The sequence below is a fragment of the Lepidochelys kempii genome, chromosome 10 (genome assembly GCF_965140285.1).
Source record: "Lepidochelys kempii isolate rLepKem1 chromosome 10, rLepKem1.hap1, whole genome shotgun sequence".
Lineage (NCBI taxonomy): Eukaryota > Metazoa > Chordata > Testudines > Cheloniidae > Lepidochelys > Lepidochelys kempii.
In genome coordinates, this window is record NC_136389.1 from 59,881,708 (window position 1) to 59,903,106 (window position 21,399).

The 21,399-nt window shown below is 42.7% G+C and overlaps 1 protein-coding gene across 7 annotated transcripts in view; it reads right to left on the reverse strand.

The window, feature by feature from the left end:
* The window catches only part of TEX9 (testis expressed 9), a 39,297-nt gene that overhangs the window by 1,201 nt on the left and 16,697 nt on the right, over positions 1-21,399 (reverse strand). For 5 of the 7 annotated variants that reach the window (XM_073303789.2, XM_073303784.1, XM_073303786.1 and 2 more), the window contains 5 exons: positions 18,041-18,219; positions 14,569-14,651; positions 10,012-10,185; positions 3,458-3,592; positions 1,477-1,611 (listed from right to left, as the gene is read on the reverse strand). In XM_073303789.2, coding sequence (XP_073159890.1) covers positions 1,477-1,611; positions 3,458-3,592; positions 10,012-10,185; positions 14,569-14,651; positions 18,041-18,219 — 706 coding nt within the window. The remainder of the gene's footprint in view (positions 1-1,476; positions 1,612-3,457; positions 3,593-10,011; positions 10,186-14,568; positions 14,652-18,040; positions 18,220-21,399) is intronic. The other 2 variants (XM_073303787.2, XM_078854659.1) reach the window with 2 other exon arrangements.

The window sequence follows — 21,399 nt, forward strand, 5'->3', positions numbered from 1 at the left end:
AATAAGTATAGTGACTTAAACTCCTAGCAGTGTGGTTGAAAGGGGAAAATGGTGGTAAAAACATAAAAATAAGGACCTTGCTTTTTCACACTCCATATTAACACAACCTACCACTCAAAAGGGCAGCAGATTTTGAAGCCTGTAAAAGCCCCTTAAATGCGTATGATGAGAGCAAGTTTTAGATCATATTATAGAGGTTAATATTTTTATCATCCCCACATTTTAGACTGTTTTTTTTAAAAAAGGAGAAAATTACAATCTTAGAAAAAAAAAATCTTTAATTTTTTAAAGTTGCAAAATCAATGTCCCATTGAAATCTTTTTTTTCCTGCTGGCAGAAAAATTTTCTTCAGTATAACTGTGTTCTTAGGGAACTAGTCTGATGTGGTAAACATTAAGCACAAGAAGCAGCTGATGTCCAAAAGGGATCTGAATTTTTAATATATAAACATATCCATTCAAAACAAAAAAACAGTTATAACTCCTGTAATACACCAGACTCCAGCTCTGGAAAGCTGAAGAGATCTTCCACCCATATCCCTTTTTATAAATAAGGCCTTTTCCAAAATGTTCTCCTCTGGGAGCTTGTCCTCTAAATCTAGCGAGATAACCAGATGTGGCCCTAAGGCAACCATTTTGAACACCAAGCAAGCTGACTGCTGCAGATTGCAACTCCCTTCTTTCCAGATAGTATTTAGCTTCATTTATGTCTTCTCTCTCACTCCTAAGGTGGTCGCACCTCCTGACCTGCACACTACTTCCTCCTATTGTACCCATCCAAATTTGGCATACAAATATTGTATGGATGACCCAAACTATCTTTCCCTGTGAGTGCAATACATCAAGTTTATTTTGCATAAGCTTTTTGAAGTTCTTGTCATAGATTAGGAGGCTAAACATAACCAAAGTTATCTGCAGAAGACCACACAATTTCTGAAATAGCTCATGTAGGACAGAACATTGTTGCATTAAGGTAACATGTTATTACTGAAAGGCCATGGTGCTGACATGTCAAAGCTCTCTTTTAAATAATTCCCAATTTAAGAGGAATTCCCTGCATTGTCAGGACAGCATGAGGAAGCTGCTCCTATTTAAGCTGTATTCGCTCAGTGAATGAAGAGGCCACTGATCTCAGAACTGCCCAATACAGCTTTTAGCAGCACTAAACACATTCCAATTCAGGGACAAAAAGCCAAGACATTCAATTCAAGAGATGACCTGTCCAGTTTTCAGGATTTTTTGTTAAAGGAGAAAGCCAGCAGTGCTACTTGTACCCCCATAACAGCAGCAAGCTTAACCACCCAAATTGCCTAAACATACCACTTATTGGAGACTGTCGGGATGCAGATCTGTTAATATGTTACTGCAGGAAAAATACTGATGGTAATCTTCACAATTAGCATTTGCAACCTGTAGTGTGCAACTCTATCAATATATAAAAGTGAATGTTGTTAAGCTTTTAGGTTAACAGACTCACCTTTTGTCTCTTCAGAATGTCAATTAACTTTAACTGTTTCTTGAAACCTGTCATTAGCTCTCCTTTTTGCTTCTCCAGTCTCTTGTTTGCTATTTTTAGTTCTTCCAGTTTTTTGTGCTCTTGGTTGGCTATGTCCTAGAGGAGGACAAAAACAACCTGTTATCTGTAGAATAGGCACAAAAGAAAACATACCAGCAATCTGCGATATTTCAGAAGGAGAAAAAGAGAGACATCAAAACTATTCTTTTACTAAAGCTTTTGACTTATACCCTTAAAAAAACAAAACCCCACACCTAGCTGATAACTGTCTTCTGTGCTACGAAGGCAGCAGAATTTATACTGGTACCACAATGTGCATTGCTTCTGTGTGTTTTAGGCATGCATGATCAGTTGTAATCCATACCTATGTCCACATATTTATCTCTTCTTTCAAGCTGTCAGAGATCTGTTTGGGTGCCCCCTTTCAGCCACCCAACAAACTACTGTGAGGGGAATTCAAGCCTCTGGGTCCCTGGATCTTTGATTTAAGCCTCCAATGCCTGAATGGAGTCTGGCCACTGCCCCAATCTTGGGATCTGTAGGCACACTTGGGGAGCAGAGTAGCTGGCACCCCCTTTTGAGAGAAGGAACCCACTGTACAGCTGCCAAGCGCATGGGTTCTCGGGTGACTCTTGACACTTGCTCATACCTAACAACACACCCTCTCCCAAAACTTCCACCTCCAAGGTGTGAAGCTTCTGGTTTATAATTCAACTCTTTCTCAAGGCTCATCATAATTGTGAAGCATATAAACACACACGATGCTTTGCACAAATCCAATGTATTATTGCTTTTTTACTTTATAAAGCACATAAATACAGTTCTTACAGAAAATAAACCCTACATGCATTTTTCTTCACTAAGTTACTCCTCCCTTAGGAGTTGGAGGTGGGGGGGCACTTCTGTGTCCAGGAAGGCATGGTTTCCCCTGCCTCACGCTGGGTGACTTCTCACTCGTCATGGAATCTCACCTTCCCCAGCTTGAGTGACCTTTCTCTCACCTTCCCAGCACTTCCTCTTCCTGGTGTGACTCCCTATTTTATATGCCTCCTTCCAATACCGGCCTTCCTTTATTTTGTTTCTTGTAACCTTCCACTGCTCCAAAATAACCCTCCCTCAAGGATGCAGTTACTCTCTCATAATTTTTGTGTGGTCAAAGTACTGTCATTATCCTTAAGTACCTTTGCTCACTCTGGAGTGTGCCTGTCCTATCTGTAATGCTGGATAGACACAGAGGCATTCATGATACAGTTGTTTTTCATAGTAACATTTCATAATTCCATAAGATCAACCAGAATTTGTGTTGTAGAGATGTTTCAGAGTAACAGCCGTGTTAGTCTGTATTCGCAAAAAGAAAAGGAGTACTTGTGGCACCTTAGAGACTAACCATAGTTAAACATGTCTTCCTACCACATGCCAATGTCTGGCAGTCCAGTGCAGTAGAGAGAGAGACACTCCCTAGCTATGTTTTTTCTTGATATAAGACAACATAGCTATTCAAGAGAAATAAACTGCTTTGCAGTTACAGGGTCAAATTTTGTCAACATGAATTATTTAACCTATAAGTGAAATATAGTATTTATCCCCTTCCATCTCTAATCATGTACTGGACTCAAGCAGATGTTGTGTGGGAGAGGACAACACAAACTCCAGCACTACACTTTATATAACCAATATGACATTTTTCAACAAGGGTTGCAATATTCTCTATACAGCTAAAACGTTTGTCCAGATACTCAACTGATTTGTTACAGTATTCTAATTGCCTTTTTCCAGCTTTGGAATTGTCTATGAAAGACAAAACGCTCACAAAATTCTTATTGCCATCCATGATTTGAGGGTGCTCACTTATTACATGATCAAGCCCTTTGGTGATTTTTAAAGCATTTTTCAACAGGGGGTTATACTTAAATCAGTTTATTTTTTTAAACCACTACTGTACCTTATTGCTTTGCTTCAATTTATTCAGCTCCATTTTATACCTTTCTGCTTCCTCAAGAGCCCTATTTAAGCGAACTTCTGTGGCACTCTGACTGGTAGAAGCCTGCTTTTGTATGCGCTTTAGATTCTCTAGTTCCTAAATAAATTAAAAAAAGTGTGTTGAATAATGGCAAATCAATTAATCCCCCTATAAGCAACACATTTAGAGCAAGGGACATGGCAGAAAGCCTGATCTTGTTTGGCCCTGCAGTAGAATCAGACTTCACATCTCCTACTTTTATAGTTCTAGAATAGTTCTGCCTCCTCCCTCGCTGTCTTCCCCCCGCCCCCGAAATTCTTCTATCTGAATACTAAGACAAGGATCAATGAGACCAGAGGATTGCACCATGGGCTAGTGACACAATCAATGTTGCAAAACTTAAATCCCCTTGAGACAACTTGGTGTGCTGTCTAGTCTGGAAGACAGATCTAGAAGTCTCTCCCTTCTGATGCTACTATTTGATAGTGCTGTGAGTGGGGAGAAGGTGAGGGGATGAGGAAAAGGTGGTGATATGTAGAGCAGAGTAAAAGATAGAGATCAAAGGATGAAACTAACAGACTAAGGTCTGGTCTACACCAGAGGGGCGGATCAATCTAAGTTACGCAACTTCAGCTACGTGAATAACGTAGCTGAAGTTGACGTACTTAGACCTACTCAAGCGGTGTCTTCACTGCGGTGAGTCGACTGCTGCCACTGCCCCGTCGACTCTGCCTGCACCTCTCACAGCAGTGGAGTACAGGAGTCGACGGGAGAGTGCTTGGGAGTCAATTTATCGCTTCTATACTAGGTGCGATAAATCAACCCCAGCCGGTCGATCGCTGCCCGCTGATCCAGCAGGTAGTATAGACAAACCCTAAAACAAAGCAGAAGGAGACAAGAACATATGGTATCTTAGCAGAAATGGCAACTCTTGTTATTCACATGAAAGATGAGATGTCTCTACAAAAGAGGAGTCAGGTTTTGTAAAGTAATGAGTAGAGAAAGGCTAAATGATTTAGCCTAAAGATAACATTTAAGACATTACTCTCTTTTAAGTCTTCTCCCTGAATTTTTGTCTCTTTTTGGGACATTGCCCCACTTTTTCATACTTCTGATATCAATCCTGCTGAGGCCAAGAGGTTGTGTTGTTTTTTTTAAAATATGTGCCATTTGTGTTAGAAAGCTATCCTTAATGAATCTCTACAGGATGAATGACTTGATTATGTAAATCTCTGAATGACAAATCTGTATAGAAAAGCATTGTGGCAAACTAACACTGGATCATATGGATAGTGGAAGGATCCTGGACTTCTCCAAGCTGGACCCAGAGAACGGGAAGATGTGAAATCTAGAAAAAAAATGTGTGTCTGACTAAACCACCTAGATTCTATTGCTGAATTTCCTTCCCCCAAGATTTTGGACAAATGGAGTGGCTCTGCTACGCTACATTGTATCAGTGACCAGGTCATATACAAGACTGAGGTAGGATTCACTCTTTTTTATCTCTGGAACGTACACACATTTTCAGGTAAGATAGCTTGGAAACATATATTCAGGCAGTAAACAAACAATACAGTATGTTCCTCTTCATAGCATCACCATCTCTTCTCTTGTGTTAAGATGGCAGAGCTCTGAATAAGGTCAATTGCTTGTCTCAGTCTTCAGTGCCATATACTCCACATTACATTAAAGAGAAATTCTAACTTTTGGAATAGAGCATTTCAGAACCTGGCAGCATAAAAGGATACAGGCAGTCCTTGACTTTACGACGTTAGACTTATGACGAACAGCACTTATGATGTTTCTGAACTGACACCCTGATTCAACTTACGATGTTGGTTTCGACTTTATGACGCTCAGTCCTGCAATGGCGTGGATTACAGTTCCAAGTTACGACATTTCAACTTCTGATGCAATTTTCAGAAACCAGTTCTGTCATAAGTCCGAGGACTGCCTGCATATCGCTTGCACAGCATGTAAGCTATCAGCTAACCTGATCATATAACAAAAGGATGGTTAAATGCTCTTTTAATGCTCTGTTTGACGTTGGCTCCAGAGAGTAATAGGATGCAGTGGGATTTTTGCACATCTTTCAGTGGGGTTGTATTGTATTTTCATATCTTGTCAACTAATGCTACAAAAATAAATAGAACTTTATTTTCTAAGTAACCAGGATTTCTGCAAATCCTCCACAAACAATTTTTACTGAATTATGTTTCCCAATTAAGTATCTGGAGAAGGGGTGGAAATTACTGCATCAGGTCTTTTCAGATTTTTTTCTTAAATATTTTTGTTTAGAATAGCCTAATTTAGTTTAATTTCCAAAAATCATTGCTCTCCACTGCCCCTCTACAGTTACTTTAACAAAAGAGTTCAATTTCTCCATTTGCTCTTACAACTAAGGGTGGCCAAAAATAATGTTGAAAGACAATCAGCTAAGCATGCTCAAAAACCACTAAGGTAAAAAGCATAGGGGATACTTGCCAGATAATGGTTTTAAAACTACTCAGCAGCAGAGCAGTCTCAAAAGGGACAACGCAAAGGCCTTAGGTATCAATATTCACAACAGCCAGAATAGAATTTTTTGAGGGGGGAAAACCACAAAAACTTAGATCCAGGAATTTGTCTTATGAGGAGATAATAAAGTTATATTCTCTTCCTACATAACATACATCCCAGAGGTGTTTCTGGCGGAATAAACCTAATTTCTGTATGGCTTAAATGACATTACCAACCATTCAAAGGTTACCTGGATTTTAAAGTAGCTTTTAAAATTAATCTGGACAATCAATGTCAAGTGTCAGCCACTGTACACACATATGAATATGATAAGTTTGGGACACTGAAACAGAGACAAAAACAATAATATATACTTTTTTAGAAGTTAAGCTCTTCCCTTGCTAAGGGTGCAGAGAAGATTACAAATTAAAAGAAAAGTTTTACTTTAGAGAAATGAAGCCAAAAGCACAAAAATAAAACAGAGGTTAAAACTTATGCTATCCCAACCCACATATACAGACTCTCTAGACTCCAAAGATGTCAGTCTTCAATATCTGTGATCAACATATAGTGCAGACTCAGCTTATGATATTCAGCCAAATTTTCTGAAACATATCTACCGTTCATCTCTCTTTAATTAAATATTAATTAGTCTTGAATAATGTACTACAAACTTTGCCAAAGAACAAATAGCTTTCAAAACCAAAAGATCAAGTCAGTAAGAGATTTAACCATTTAAAAACAAGAATGATTTTTTAAATCATGTTTACTGGTAGTTAAAACTAAGTTTATGATTAAAAATATAAATGCTAATTGCCTAGGACAATCATACTTGTAAATTTAAGAGAACTATACTACTAACTAGATAGCTAGTTATACAGTACACACATTTTAGATATCTAAAATGTTCAGGCTTTTTTCTTCTCTGCCTCCTCAATCCTGTAGACAACTATTGCTATTACACATTACTATTTTCCTCCAAAAATGGAATATTCTCATTCGTGACAAAACCAATAGTCAGGATGACTGCACCCTTATTCAATTTACCTGCAAAGCCCATAACTGGTTTTGGTTTGGTTTGGTTTGAAGTACTTACACAAAACAGGTTTTTTTCAAATTCTTCACTTAGTAGTTTAAAAATGCCAATGCGACATCATTTTATTAAACATATAAGAATAGAATGAAAGCATGTTTAATCATTGCTACAGTGTAGTTTGATATCAAGGACATGTGGTTTAGGCTCCAAGTTATGTGTTCAGTTTTCATTTAATCATTTTTAGATAATATTCTCTAGGTTGTTCAGATATGTTTGATTTTAATATCGACCTCTCCAGCTCTGAATAATTAAAGAAAAAAACACATGCTGCTCTTAGCTTAAGTTCCAAACAAACAAAGCTGTGTATGTGGGCCATCTGGTATAACCAGGCACTTCACAACTTTGCATATGTGGCTTGTACTTGGAGCCAGGTTGGTTTGGTTTTGATTCCTTAAAATCAGAGTGTGATTTTAAAGGGGCACAGTCAACTTACCAAAAAATAAAAACAAAGCAAACGCACACATACACACCCTCCACCCACCCACCAATAAAAAAACACCCCTATGTTGAATGGTGTTTTATTTTAAATCTACTATTGTTACAACAAGGTTGCTACAACTAAAATAATTAGAGAAATTAAATATTTCCCCTACTTTTCGTTTCCTCCTTTGTGAACTTGACTGCACTTTGTGTATGTATAGTCAGCGTCACCTGCCTCTAGCGATGTTCTACACAAGAATGAGGGGGGAAATTAAATATAGGAAAATGTGATTGCAAAACCTTAAAACTGTTGGGGGGCCCTGGGACAAAATCTAAAACTATTCAATCTTTTTTAAAAAATGGGTTGACTGGACACTATCTTTAAATCAAAATGTACAGCATCAGTATAAGCAGAAGTCAGTATGTTAACTGCAGATTTAACTGTAAAGCAGGGCCGGCCTTACATAGGGGTGAACTGGGTGAAAGCCCAGAGTGCTGTTATAAACGGGGTGCCTCTGGAGCAGTTTTAGGGTTTGCTGTACGGGAGGGAGGGAGGAAGCTGCTGATGTCAGAGTGTCCCCTGCCTCCCCCTGCCTATGTACTCCATCTCCACAGAGTGGGTGGAGTGTGTGTGTGTGTGAGAGAGGACAGGGCTCACCAAGAGAGGGAGGGAGCTGCTGGCAGCGGCTGCAGCTGTGTCTGAAAGAGCTTTCCTTCAGGCTGGTGAGTGCAGCTCTCTTAAAGGGGCAGCGCGCGGTCTCTCACACAGTCCCCCAGCTCACACACACTGTCTCTTTCACACTCACCCCTCTCAACACATACTTATATTGTTGTTACTTGTTGGTAGTTCCTGCAATGCATGTATGTTCTCTGTAATTTTGTTCTTTCAAAGTGCTGTTATTTTAGTTTTTTGACTGGTCTGTGCATTTCATAATTTTATTTCTCTCTCATGCTTACATTTAATTCTTTGACTAATGAGTTCTAAAATGCCTAACCTATCCTGGCTGGAGTAATTATCATTACTACTTTTATCATCATATTGTGCTTGGTCATTCATTATTTAAAGTGGTACAATCAAATAATAGTATCCTTCTAGAATGTAACTTTAGTTTGTACTAGCCTTAGCGGTGGCAGTTCAAAAAACATTAGCTAAACACATAACTTTAGATACTGGGCAGATGAAGGTTGCTTATTTTCAAATTGTATTTTTAGTTATATCTGTAAAATAACTTAAAATTTGCATGAAAATAAATGCAGTTCCAGTTATGATACCAATAGCAATGATGGAGTCAAATGTTAGTGAGTCATAGAATATCAGAGTTGGAAGGGACCTCAGGAGATAACCTAGTCCAAACCCCTGCTCAAAGAAGGACCAATCCCCCATTTTTTGCCCCAGATCCCTAAATGGCCCCCTCAAGGACTGAACTCACAACCCTGGGTTTAGCAAGCCAATGCTCAAACCACAGAGCTATCCCTCCCCATCACATACATGATCGGTAAACATAAATGCCAAAATAATTAGAAAAATAAATTCCCTTTCTTAATAAAAGAGGAAAAAAACATAACATTTGTTAAAATTATGTTTTTAGTGAAAAACAATTGACTAAAATAGAGTAGATAATGGCAGTAACACAGATTTTAAGCAGATTTTATTTATTTTTATGTATCTCTAATAAAGATAGTGTACAAAGTATCAAATGTGTGTTTCTGATATCTGTGTTAAAGCTCTAGAACTGATATCTCAAGGCATGGGTTGGGAATATCTTGCTGTATTATCTCCTGATTGTTCTAAATTTACATATACGCTTTAAACGTGGCTTTAACTGGAGTTTGTATACATATATTTTTTCTTTATATAACAATTAGATACAATGCTCCTGTCAGCTAATTCCTAAGGTATCAGCTGCAAAAACCTTTTTTTTTAGTTTTTAGTTTTAGAGTTTTTAGGTGCCTAAGCAGTCCCTGGAATCATGGTTAAAGTTTCCTCCCTGCCAAATCTGAAATGGAGCCCTGGGTGAGCCAGGAGCGCCATGGGCTCTGGCAAGATGTAGTCCCCCATGTAGCGCGTAGCCTTGAGCCACATGTCAAGCATCAGGCACCACAAGCCACAGCAGCAGCACAGAAAGCAATACACCATATACCATGCCACCCTTACTTCTGCACTGCTGCTGTTGCCTTACCTGCCAGTATTAGGCTGCCCTGCCAGTGGTTAATTTGTGCCAGGGCTGAGCTCTAGCCTCTGGCATCTCTTTCAATACAAATTAAACACTGGGGAAGGGAGTGGGGCTCAGAGGTGATGGGGGTTGGGGGGCCCAGAGGTGATGGGGGTTGGGGGGCCCAGGGAGTCCGTGGGGGCCAGGAGTGATGGGGTGGGGGTGCCAAAATACAAGTTCGCCCAGGATGCCATTTTCCCAAAGGCCGGCCTTACTGTAAAGCAATCCAGGTAAAGGATGTACTTGTGGCAATTATATATTTTTTCCTTCAAGTAAGGCTAAGGAAATTAAATGAATGGCTGCATTACCTTTTCTACTGCAGTGAGCTGTTGCTGTAATCCTTCATTTTTCCTGTTAGCTTCCTCTGACAGCATTTTGTACTTTTCAATTTGAAACTGTTGAGTACTGATTGTTCGCTGGAGTCTAGCACTTTCTTCCTCAGTTTCTTTAACACGAGAGTTTAAATTCCGATTCTCATCATCCTGTCAGTCAATAATTCGTAAATTTAGAAATCAATGAATGTTTTAAGAATGTGTTAGGATGAGAAAGCGTTTTTCTACAATTAATATGGAGTCATTAGTTCATGGTTTTTGCAGATATTGTTGTGATCATTGGTGTCTCTTAATTTTTAAAAAGTTTTTAAAACAACATTTCTCATAAGCAATACCTGATAACTCACAGTGCAGTTCACAATCCAGTTTGGTTACCAAAAAATAAAAATCTTAAATTTTGCTCTTAGTCAACACTTCAGTAAATGTTAATTTTCTACCAAATTTTTTCTAGTCTTATTTGAACAATATGCCAAATTAGATATATGCTTTAAATAAAACTTCAGTAATTTAAGGTTCAAGGCACGGAAGATCACAGCACATACTGTGATAGCCATCATTAGTTACAGAACAGAGGTGGGCAAACTACAGCCTGCCTGGCCCCTGAGCTCCTGGCTGGGGAGGCTAGCCCCCGGCCCCTCCCCTGCTGTCCCCCCTCCCCCGCAGCCACACCACCACACGGCCAGCGCTCTGGGCAGCAGGGCTGTGCACTACTGCAGCACAGAGTGGCAGTGTGTCTAGCTCTGGCCAGGCAGCGCGGCTGCCAGACATGCTGCTCTGAGGAGCATGGTAAGGGGTTGGGGGGGTTGGGTAAGGGCCAGGGGGTCCCAGGGGGCAGTCAGGCTGTAGTTTGGTTGGATGTAGTTTGGTTGGGAGCAGGGGGTGGTAGGATGGGGCAGAGGTTCTGGGGGGGCAGGGGATGGGGAACGGGGGGAGGTTAGACTGGGGGGATCCTGGGGGGCAGTTATGGTGGGGGTCTCGGGAGGGGGCGGTCAGAGGACAAGGAGTGGGGGGGGGGTTGGATGGGTGGGTAGTTCTGAGGGGGGCAGTCATGGGGTGGGAAGTGGGAGGAAGCGGGGGCCAGGCTGTTTGGGGAGGCACAGCCTTCCCTACCCAGCCCTCCATACAGTTTTGCACCCCTATGTGGCCCTTGGGCCAAAAAATTTGCCCACCCTGTTATAGAATAATGTATATAGTAAAGTCATGCAGATGTTCTACAATGTAAATTCAGAACAGTAACATACTTGTGAGAATGTATATAAATAAATGTTTAAAAAAATCTCACTAAGGAGAAAGGGCGGATACTCTGAATTTTCATCACAATTACAATATTGTAATTACAGTAATTACAATACAATAAAGAATAATCAGTACCCAACTTTTAGTGAGATCACTGATTTTTGAGTTACATTCACAGCTCATATTCTTGGATACCTCAAGTACCCAAATTCATGTTTATTTTAAAATCAAGTGGTATACAGCAACAGCTGAATTTTCATGTCCTATTTACCAAATTACATCCCTATTTTAAATAATTTTATGATTTAGAAATCATTTTTCCTTTTAGAGCATGAAATATCTTGAATATTGTCTTATAAATCAGTGTTAAGACAAGTCAAAAGACTTGGGAAAAAAAATCAAGCCACATCCAAAAGTTTTTGAGGAGAAAGTTTCTTCAACTTTTAAGAGAATAAAACTGCCCCACACCCCGAAAACAAAACAAAAAAAACCCACTAACATGAACCTCTTTGGGAGGAAATCGGCCTTTTGCTATATCCCAAAATTCAACAAACAGTAACAATGATACATGTTAATGATATCCAGTATGCTACTTATACATAGGGTTGCCAGGCATCCAGTTTTCGAACAGAACGCCCGGTTGAAAAGGGACCCTGGCGGCTCCGGTCAGCACTGCTGACTGGGCCATTAAAAGTCTGGTTGGCGGCGCAGTGGCACTAAGGCAGGCTTCCTGCCTGCCTTAGCTCCGCGCAGCTCATGGAAGTGGCCAGCATGTCCCTGCGGACCCTAGGCACAGGGGTGGCCAGGGAAGCTCTTCATGCTGCCCCCACCTGAAGCGCCAGATCCGCAGCTCCCATTGGCTGGGAACCATGGCCCGTGGAAGCTGCAGGGATGGCGCCTGTGGGCACGGGCAGCATGCATCATTCAGAACTGCCTGGCCACACCTCCACATAGGGGCTGGACATGCCAGCTACTTCCGGGAGCAGCGCAGAGCCAGGGCAGGCAGGGAGTCTGCCTTAGCCCTGCTGCACTGCCTACCAGGACCCGCCTGAGGTAAATGCCGCCTGGCTAGAGTCCACACCCTGGACTCTCTGCCCCAGATTGGAACCTTCTCCTGCACGCTAACTCTCTCCCAGACCCTGCACCCCCACCCACATCTTGAAGAACAGTAACAGTATTCTTTTCTTTTAGTGGTTGCAGACATGTATTTCACTTGTCTAGTAGGAAGTGGGGCTCTGAGTCTACTGAAATAGTGACTGCAGAACTGCCTTTCCAAAGTTTGTATCTGACTTGATGCCATAGTAATCGCATAATGTTTCTCAAAAGTATGTACAGAAGACCATGTTGCAGCCCTACAAATATCCAATATTGAAACATTGCTGACAAATGCAATCGATGTAGCCTGAGGCCTTGTCGAATGACCCGATAACATCTGTGGGGGCATGGTCTGAGCTACTTCATAAGCTGTAGTAATGCAGGAAGTTATCCACCTGGCAACTGTCTGCACAGAGACCACCTGTCCTTCCATCCCATCCACATAAGAGACAAAAAGCCAATTTGATGAATAAATGATTTGGTCTTTTCCTGAAAGAACACCAGGCACCACCTCAGATCTAACATATGAAGCCGCTGTTCATCTGCATTTGAGTGCGGCTTAGGAAAATACAGGTAAATAAATAACCTGGTTAAGGTGAAACTACTCTGGACAAAAACTTTGGATGTAGCTCAAGAAAACTTTGTCTTAGAAGAACTGTCTATGGGATGCTTTGCCATAAGGGCCTGCATTTCACTGACTCTTCTTTTCGAAGTTATAGCAACAAGAACGACTGTCTTTTAGGAAAGGAGAGACAATGGATCATGTTGCTAATGGCTCAAACAGAGGACCAATGAGCATGGCCAGAACAGCACTCCTCCAAGAAGAGGAGAAAGAATCTCTCTGAGCATTGGAATGACTCAGATTAGTTTTAATGGAGTTCTTCTCCTCAGAGCACCAGGGGAAGGGGACCGGAGTCGTCTTCTCCAAGGAGAAGAATCTGGATCTGGCAGCCTATCAAGGGTCCACACCAGCTCAGAAGACTGACAGGCCTGGTGATCTGCAAAGGGCCCCAGGACCAAAACTAGCTTCATGGCATGTTCCATGTGGTGCTATTTTAAACATAAGTTCTGAGCAACCTGAAACCTTTCCTTAAAGAAGCGACAAATGGAGAACTTTTCCTTTACATGCCCCTCTCCTAGACACAGCAAACATTACATGTGGAGGATCACTTTGGGGGATAGCCACCACAAACAAAGGACAGTCCTTAAATCCTGGTGAGGGCACAGTATCGTGTAACATTATAAATGGAAGTAACTCCTACACTAACTACAAGGATACTACTAATTAACTATTTACAGATAATCTCACTGTTGTCCTGTAAAATCTGCATGGGAAGCTCCAACACAAGCTGTGGGCAGTGAGAAGGAACCGAGGGGGGTCCACGTGCCACTGACCTTATATAGACATAGGAGGGGCTGCTACAAGAGCCAAATAATGTAACCACCACCCTGACAGGTACTGCTAAGCAAAGTTATCCAGCTTCAGTACACTGGGCATGCATGCATCTGAGTGGAATATTTGTCTACAACCAGTTGAAGAAGAGCCTCAGTTATCACAGCTATCACAGAATTGCACTGGAAGAGAGGAGGTCTCTAAGGTAAACTAGCCCCAAAACCATTTAGGGTTTTGCAACTGCCAACACCTTAAATAGCACCAGAAATAGGCAGTCAGTCAGTATCACGCAGTACAAGTACAATATCACGCAGTACAAGTGTAATATATTCTCTGTGTTAAAACATTTTATAAGTGGGAAGCTGCATTAACTTTACATTCTTAATTGCCTTAAGGACCAGCTCAAAGTACAAAGTAGTGCAGTAAGTCTAATCTTGAAAGGAAGACAGGACAGTGTTCAGGTTCAGATTTTTGTTTTGTTTTCAGAACAGCCACATTCTGTTTTGAAAATTGCTCCTCGCCTATAAATTGGATCACACAGAATATGATGGTTTAAAACATCATATGCATTTTTTTAAATTATACTTTTAAATCTTTAGACTAAAGATTAAATATGTATAAAACACAGAAAACAATATTGTAAGCTCTGGGTTCATAAAGAGAAAAAAATAGTTGTGTAGAACCCTCACCCTCTAATAACTGAAGCTATAGCATCCCACTAAGTATCCTAATATAGCCTAATTAAGGACAGGGTTAAATGGAAGGGGAACATACTCATTCTTTACTGAATAAGAATACTCATTTCTTACCTTTTTACTACATTCACGTACTATAGTATCCAGCTCCTCCTGCATAACACGCAGCTTTGCCTTAAGAAATCTGATCTGGGCTTCTGTGAATTTAAATAGTCACATTTAATACCCTTAACTTATAAATACTTCTATGAAATATGACTGATTTTTATTTGCTTTGATTCAAACTGGATCACGTTAGGAACAAATTGTTGTTAACTGTAGACTTGTTTACAAAATACACCATACATACTGTTTAACACAATTATGCAAAAAACTAATTTCCAAATAAAATTTTCATGTAAGTTGCTTGTTCTTAGACCAAGTTGTGGATAGCTCTTTTTTTTTTTTTAAAGACTTACTATATTCTGCACTCTTAAAACGTAAAAAACCGATAACTGTGGAAATGGCATCTCTATGCTGATCCACAGCACAGGTAGAGAGATTGGATAGGAAGTGCTAGCTTCCCCAAAACTGTCGTGACAATGTGCCTTAAGGAACCACAACTGAAAGTGAAAAGGTAGTGCGGTCTTCATGCAGATTCAGCCCAAAGCCCCTCTACTGTGACTGACTGCCATTAAGGATGTCTACTCTGAGGATGGTATCTGTGATAGTGAACTGAACTGGGATCCCAAATCATTTCACATAGGCCAGTGCAATGGTTGTTGGATAGTTACTACTATCAATTTTGGCTGGATTTTAAATAGGCAAATGGCTCTATGTTCCATTACTCTTCAGCCATCTAGCTTTCAAGCAGTAAGTGCTGAGGGTTTTTTGTTCAGTTACAGTGAAATTCACCCATCCCTGCTTAAAGCTTGAGTAACTGGCTTTTGTGGAGGTAATTTTGTGGGGGCTGGGTGGATAAAACTGACACCTCAAACCACAGACAAGCCACTATTCTAGCAGAATGGAACAGACCACTACCTCACTATGTTATTTACATGAGATTTTTGGGCCATTGATAATCCATTTATTGTGAACCCAGTAACCTCTCTTTTGTCTGTCACCAATTATTCCATCTGTACTGGCCTATTTAGAACATTAACTGCTAAATTCTGGTGTCTAGGAGACATTCAGGCATGTATTCCAACTGTATGTGGATGATCTTAGAAGCAGAAATCAGTCCAAGGTCTTTTTCAGCCTCCAGATCTGGTTATAGGAAACAGTCTCCAATGCTCAAACACAGAGTTCAATCAATAACTCTCTCAGGCTATATAACCATGTGGTGTTAGTTCAAGATGTCTTGTTTCCATTGCCAGACACTAAATTAAGCCCTTTCTCCATCCTGAATTTATCTAGCAGATGGTTCTAATATTCTCCACAGCACACTTGTACTTTAGCTGAGAACTCAGAGTCACAAAACAAATAATCTGAGAGTTTCACGTAGATTCTCCTTGATAGGTATTCCCAAAATGTCTCATACAAATCACAGAAGGCTGAAGATCAAGCAACTTCTACCTTCAATCCTGTGTCAAGTACTGATTGTTATCACCATGCAGTTAGACTCCAACACCATAGCATATTGACAATGTAATAAGCCTCTAACTTCACGCTTCCTTTCACACTATGGGACTATGTGACGGGGTGTATCAGGCCCTTTGAGGCCCCCTGTTGGAGGCCTCGTGATTCTACCACACCCCACCCCAGGAAAGGAGCAGCAAAGATGGAGCCTTTAGGCCTGCCCAGAAAAACTGCAGAGAAGTAGCCAATCAGAGCGCAGCAGGCTCAGTTAAAAGTAGCTGTAGGACCTAAGCACGTCAGTGCCTGGCTGGGACCAGAGGAGCAAGGAAGGGTGCTCTTTTCTGGAGCTCAAGGGAGAACCAGAAAATGGGTTCTGGTGGCACTGGTATTTAATGAGAAAGAAGAGGAGTTGAGAACTTCAGCCCCAAGGTAAGGGTGAAGAGAAAGGGGCTATGTGGGAAGAGGCTCAGAGAATAGCAGCAGTGAAGAAGAGGTAGTGGTATGTGGCTACTGTTTATAGGCTCCCTGGATTGGGACCCAGAGTAGTAAACAAGTCCGGGTTCCCCCACCGGCCACTAGTGAAGTGGCCAAATCCTCAAGAAGGGCACAAATTTCATTTACAGGCCCAAGCAAAGGGCTGGAATTTAAAGGGCTCAGGGACAGGGCTGAAGACCTTGATAAGGCCAGACAGACTGTCTGGTAAACTCTTGGTTACCACCCACCCCCAAAAGGGGACTGAAATTAAGGAGTGACCTGGCTGGAGAGCTGGAACACCAGACAACTGTTGAGGACACAGAGTCTCCAGGGAGAAAGAACTGGGGGTAGTGCTCCATAACAGGGCAGGGATAGGCTTCAAGCAACCCCAGAAGGGGCTTAGAACTGCTCAGAGACAGGAGTTCAGACACCAAAAAGGGCACAGTGATAGTCCTTGTTGGACTTTTGTCACCCCGAAAGGGATTAGTCCATTTCAGACTGTGTGTGACTTAGCTAGTGGGTCAGCCCTCCAAAGACGTGCCTGCAAAGGTCAACAACTTGCAGGCAGCACCAGGAAAAAGTGCAGGATCACACACAGCTGACAGGAGGTGCCCATGAGAGGTGAGTGCACCCTGTCACAGACTCCACATAAACCATTTCATAACTCTACCAGCTTGTCATACCACAGCCAAAAAGGCAGGTGTGCATCATGCCTTTAGCTTCACTGACAAAATCCCTTCTCATATTCTAGTTATTTCTACGCCTAGTGTAAAAACACCATTTGGAGTGAGAAAGGATCCAAAGGTTCCTTATTTAAGCATTGTAGCTAAAACATTACTTCATAAGCTACTTACCCAAGATCCACAGCATGGATCTGATGAAAGGATTTAGCCCTAAAGACAAAGGCTGTGAAAGGATTTTTATCTTATGGAAATACAGCCTTAAAACCAAATCCTGCCCTTGGGTACATATTTGCAACTCCCAATAAAGTTAAAAAAAAGTTATGCACTGATCTAAAGTCACAATGTTGTCCCAAATAACTCGTATGACCTCCTTCCAGAAGGGGCTGATGCACTGCTAAAGAACAAAGGTAAGCTAGGTTTCCAGTGGAGTGGTGACACCAACCCATTCTTTCCATGTTTATTTGTATGTGACCTAGGAATACACAAAGAAAAAAGTCCCATCTTGTTCCCCTCACCCACTCTCCAGAGCAGAAATTTGAACATAATTTAAGAGTTATAAAACTTTCTCCGGTTTCAGAGTAACAGCCGTGCGTAACTCTGTATTCGCAAAAAGAAAAGGAGTACTTGTGGCACCTTAGAGACTAACCAATTTATTTGAGCATAAGCTTTCGTGAGCTACAGCAAGTGAGCTGTAGCTCACGAAAGCTTATGCTCAAATAAATTGGTTAGTCTCTAAGGTGCCACAAGTACTCCTTTTCTTTTTGCGAAAACTTTCTCCTATAATCTATACAGAAATGATAAAATATAGTTTTTCAGAAGATCCTAACAGTAAGGAACCAAGGATAAGAAAATGCATAGCTACAGGAACCTACCTGTTCCAATTTCATTTCCTACACTTGGAATAATATCATCATTTAGACTTTCAAGCAAGTCTCCTTCCTCCAGTTTTCCTTCAATTTTGGTAATTGCCTTTGCAAGAGAAAAATCTGTGAAGTCCTCCAGGACAGCAACATCATCAGCAGCTTGTATATCAATGCTTCTTAGTTTTGCACTAAAATTACAAAATAAGAGATTTCTAGACTGAAGTTATGATATTCCAAATAAGCTACAAAAACAGTTAAATGGCAGTAATTTATAATTGTACAAAACCATTTAGCTATCTGCAGTCTGCTATTACCTTCATCTTTTACATTAGTAAAAAAGATACAAATGCCAAATTTGTTCTGTTTACCAAAATATATTTCCTACATTCATATTAGGTTCAAACTGGTAGCAACAAGTATTACCTATTGGCCTTCACGTCCAAGTCCCTGTAGAACAGGGACGGGCAAACCTTTTGACCCGAGGGCCACATCTGGGTAGAAATTGTATGTCGGACCAAGAATGCTCACAAAATTGGTGTTGAGGTGAGGGCTCCAGCTGGGAGTGCAGGCTCTGGGGTGGGGCCAGATATGAGGAGTTCAGGGTGCGGGAGGGGGCTCCTGGCTGGGGCAGGGTGTTGGGGTGCAGGGGTGGGGGTCAGGGCTCCGGCTGGGGGTGCAGGCTCTGGGGTGGGGCTGGGGATGAGGGGTTGGGAGCACAGGAGGGTGCTCCTGGCTGGGAGCGAGGGGGATAAGGGCTGGGGCAAGGGTGCAGGCTCTGGGCGGCACTTAACTCAAGCAGCTCCCAGAAGCAGCGGCATGACCCCCCTCTGGCTCTTACGTGAAGGCGCAGCCAAACAGCTCTGTGCACTGCCTTGTCTGCAGGCACCACCCCTGCAGCTCTCATTGGCCATGGATCCCTGCCAATGGGAGCTGCGGGGGCGGGTGCAGCATGCAGAATCCCTTGGCTGCTCCTATGTGTAGGAGCCGGAGGTGGGGACATGCCACTGCTTCTGGGAGCCATGCAGAGCGGGGCAAGCCCCTGACCCTGATCCCTGGCTGGAGTGCCGGAGTGGGGCAAGCCCCAGACCCTGCTCTCCAATGAGATCTCAAGGGTCAGATTAAAACATCTGGAGGGCCAGATGCAGCCCCTGGGCCATAGTTTGCACCCCCTGCTGTAGAAGAAGTAAAACCCTTTGATTCAAATTCTCTTTGACAGCCATATTGTGTGCAGAGAAACTCTCATCTTCTTAGTGACAGGAGGCTGCAATAGCGGCGATTATTTAGCCTGGAAAGGGAAGGCTTTATTAAGATATTTAAAATTACAACATAAGTGTTCCTTTTGATAAGGATAATTATCTACATTGGTCTTCTGCCTTAGAGACTGTTGATCATGCTCCCCTCTCTTGGCTTCTGTAACTCTGTCCTCTCCTGCTTCCCCTCCAACCTCTTCTCTGGTATCTCCTATGGCCACTGCATGTACTCCCCTCTCACAATCAGTTGGCAATGGCATCCTTCAGAATTCTGTCGTACTTATTCACTATTTCTTCTTTGGTGACCTTCATCTGTTCTAAATTCAGATTTCCAAATCCATTTTGCTTGTCCTGATTGCAGCTTCCTGTCCTATTTCACATCTACTATATCAAATTCACTCACCCCCAAGATTGAGCTGCTAATCTTTTTTATTAATCCCTCTCTGCTCTCCTATTCCTGACAACTCTGCTATCCTCCATCTCAAGTGCACAACCTTGGTGTCATCTTTGACTTCTCACTCTTTCCCCCTCACAGCCAGTGACTCTTGCTGTTTCATCTAATTCCACTGAAGTCCATCCCTCCCTCTGTTATACATATGCTAAAATTTACCATCTCATCCCTTGATTACTGAGATATCCTTCTTACTCTGCTCCTACCTGCATTGTATCAAAAAAGCTATTTGGCCCTCTCCTTCAACTTGAAATGTCACCTGTCTCCCTCTGATGGGGTTTACAGAGCCTTCACTAAGACTAAAGGAGCAGTACTGGGGTAAGAAGGCCCCGCCCTTCAGCAGCTGCAGAGCATGCTCCAAATGGATGGCCTGCTTAAAAGGAAACTGACAGGCAAGAAGGGGAAAAGTGAAGGAGAGATTGGCTGCAGGCAAGTAGCCAGGCTGTAGCTTCTGGGACGGAGAGATCTATTTACTCTGGGTAAGACACAACTGGGCAGCGAAGGGCCTGAGCCCCTTTTTCTTGCCCCTTCTCCCTGACAAGGAGGAGCAAGTGGACATTAGAACAGGGGTGGGCAAACTTTTTGGCCCAAGGGCCACACTGGTGTTGTGAAACTCTATGAAGGGCCGGGTAGGGAAGGCTGAGCCCCCCTGAAATGGCCTGGACCCAGCCCCTGCCCCCTATCTGCACTTCCTGCCCCCTATCTGCACTTCCTGCCCCCTCAGAACTCCTGACCCTTCCAACCCCCTCACCCTAACTGCCCCTCCTGGGACCCCACCACCTATCGCCTGTCCCTTGACTGCCCTGACCCCATCCACACCCCTGACCGACACCCTGGGCTCCCACGTCTATCTAACTGGCCCTGTTCCCTGACCACCCCCTGGAACCACCTGCCCCCGATCCAACCCCCCTCCCTACTCCCTCACCATGCCACTCAGAGCGGCAGGAGCTCGCAGCCCCACCGCCTGGCCGGAGCCAGTCACGCCGCCTGTGCTGTCTGGCAGGAGCAACGGGCCAGAGCACTGGCAGCGTGCTGAGGCTGTGGGGGAGATGGAACAGTAGGGGAGGGGCCGGGGCTAGCCTCCCCAGCCGAGAACTCAGGGGCCAGGCAGGACGGGCCAGATGTGGCCCGCAGGCTGTAGTTTGCCCACCTCTGCACTAGAAAATGAGCTGGGAACACCCAACAGACAATTTGAACTATTGAGACTGTGAGAGCAATCCGCTGCTGAGAGGGAAGCAAAGCGCCATGACCATTCTACAAACTGAAGCAAGAACAGGAGGAAAAAGGAGGTGGCCCAGAGGTGATTAGTTTTTTGTACCAGCCAGAGGGAACTGAGACTCTCCTCACTCCTTTGGGCTGGAATCTGGTGGAGAGGCAGGGCCTGGTGTCCCCAACCCTTCCCCCTCCACCTGACCAGGGCAATCCAGGGAGCACCAGGGGATGGGAGAACTGTAACTTTACCACTAGGTCTTCGTATTTCTTGGCAAGACCATCCCAAGACTCAGACTGTTGAGCCATGGGCCTGCCCCCTAGGCCTGCTAGCCCCTAGTGAACCCTACCACACTCCCTTTCTAAGTTTTATACCATATCATCAGCACTTTATAAAGAGATTAGGGCTAGTAGATTAATTTTCTCCCTACCTCCATCAATCAAAACGTCTCACAGTA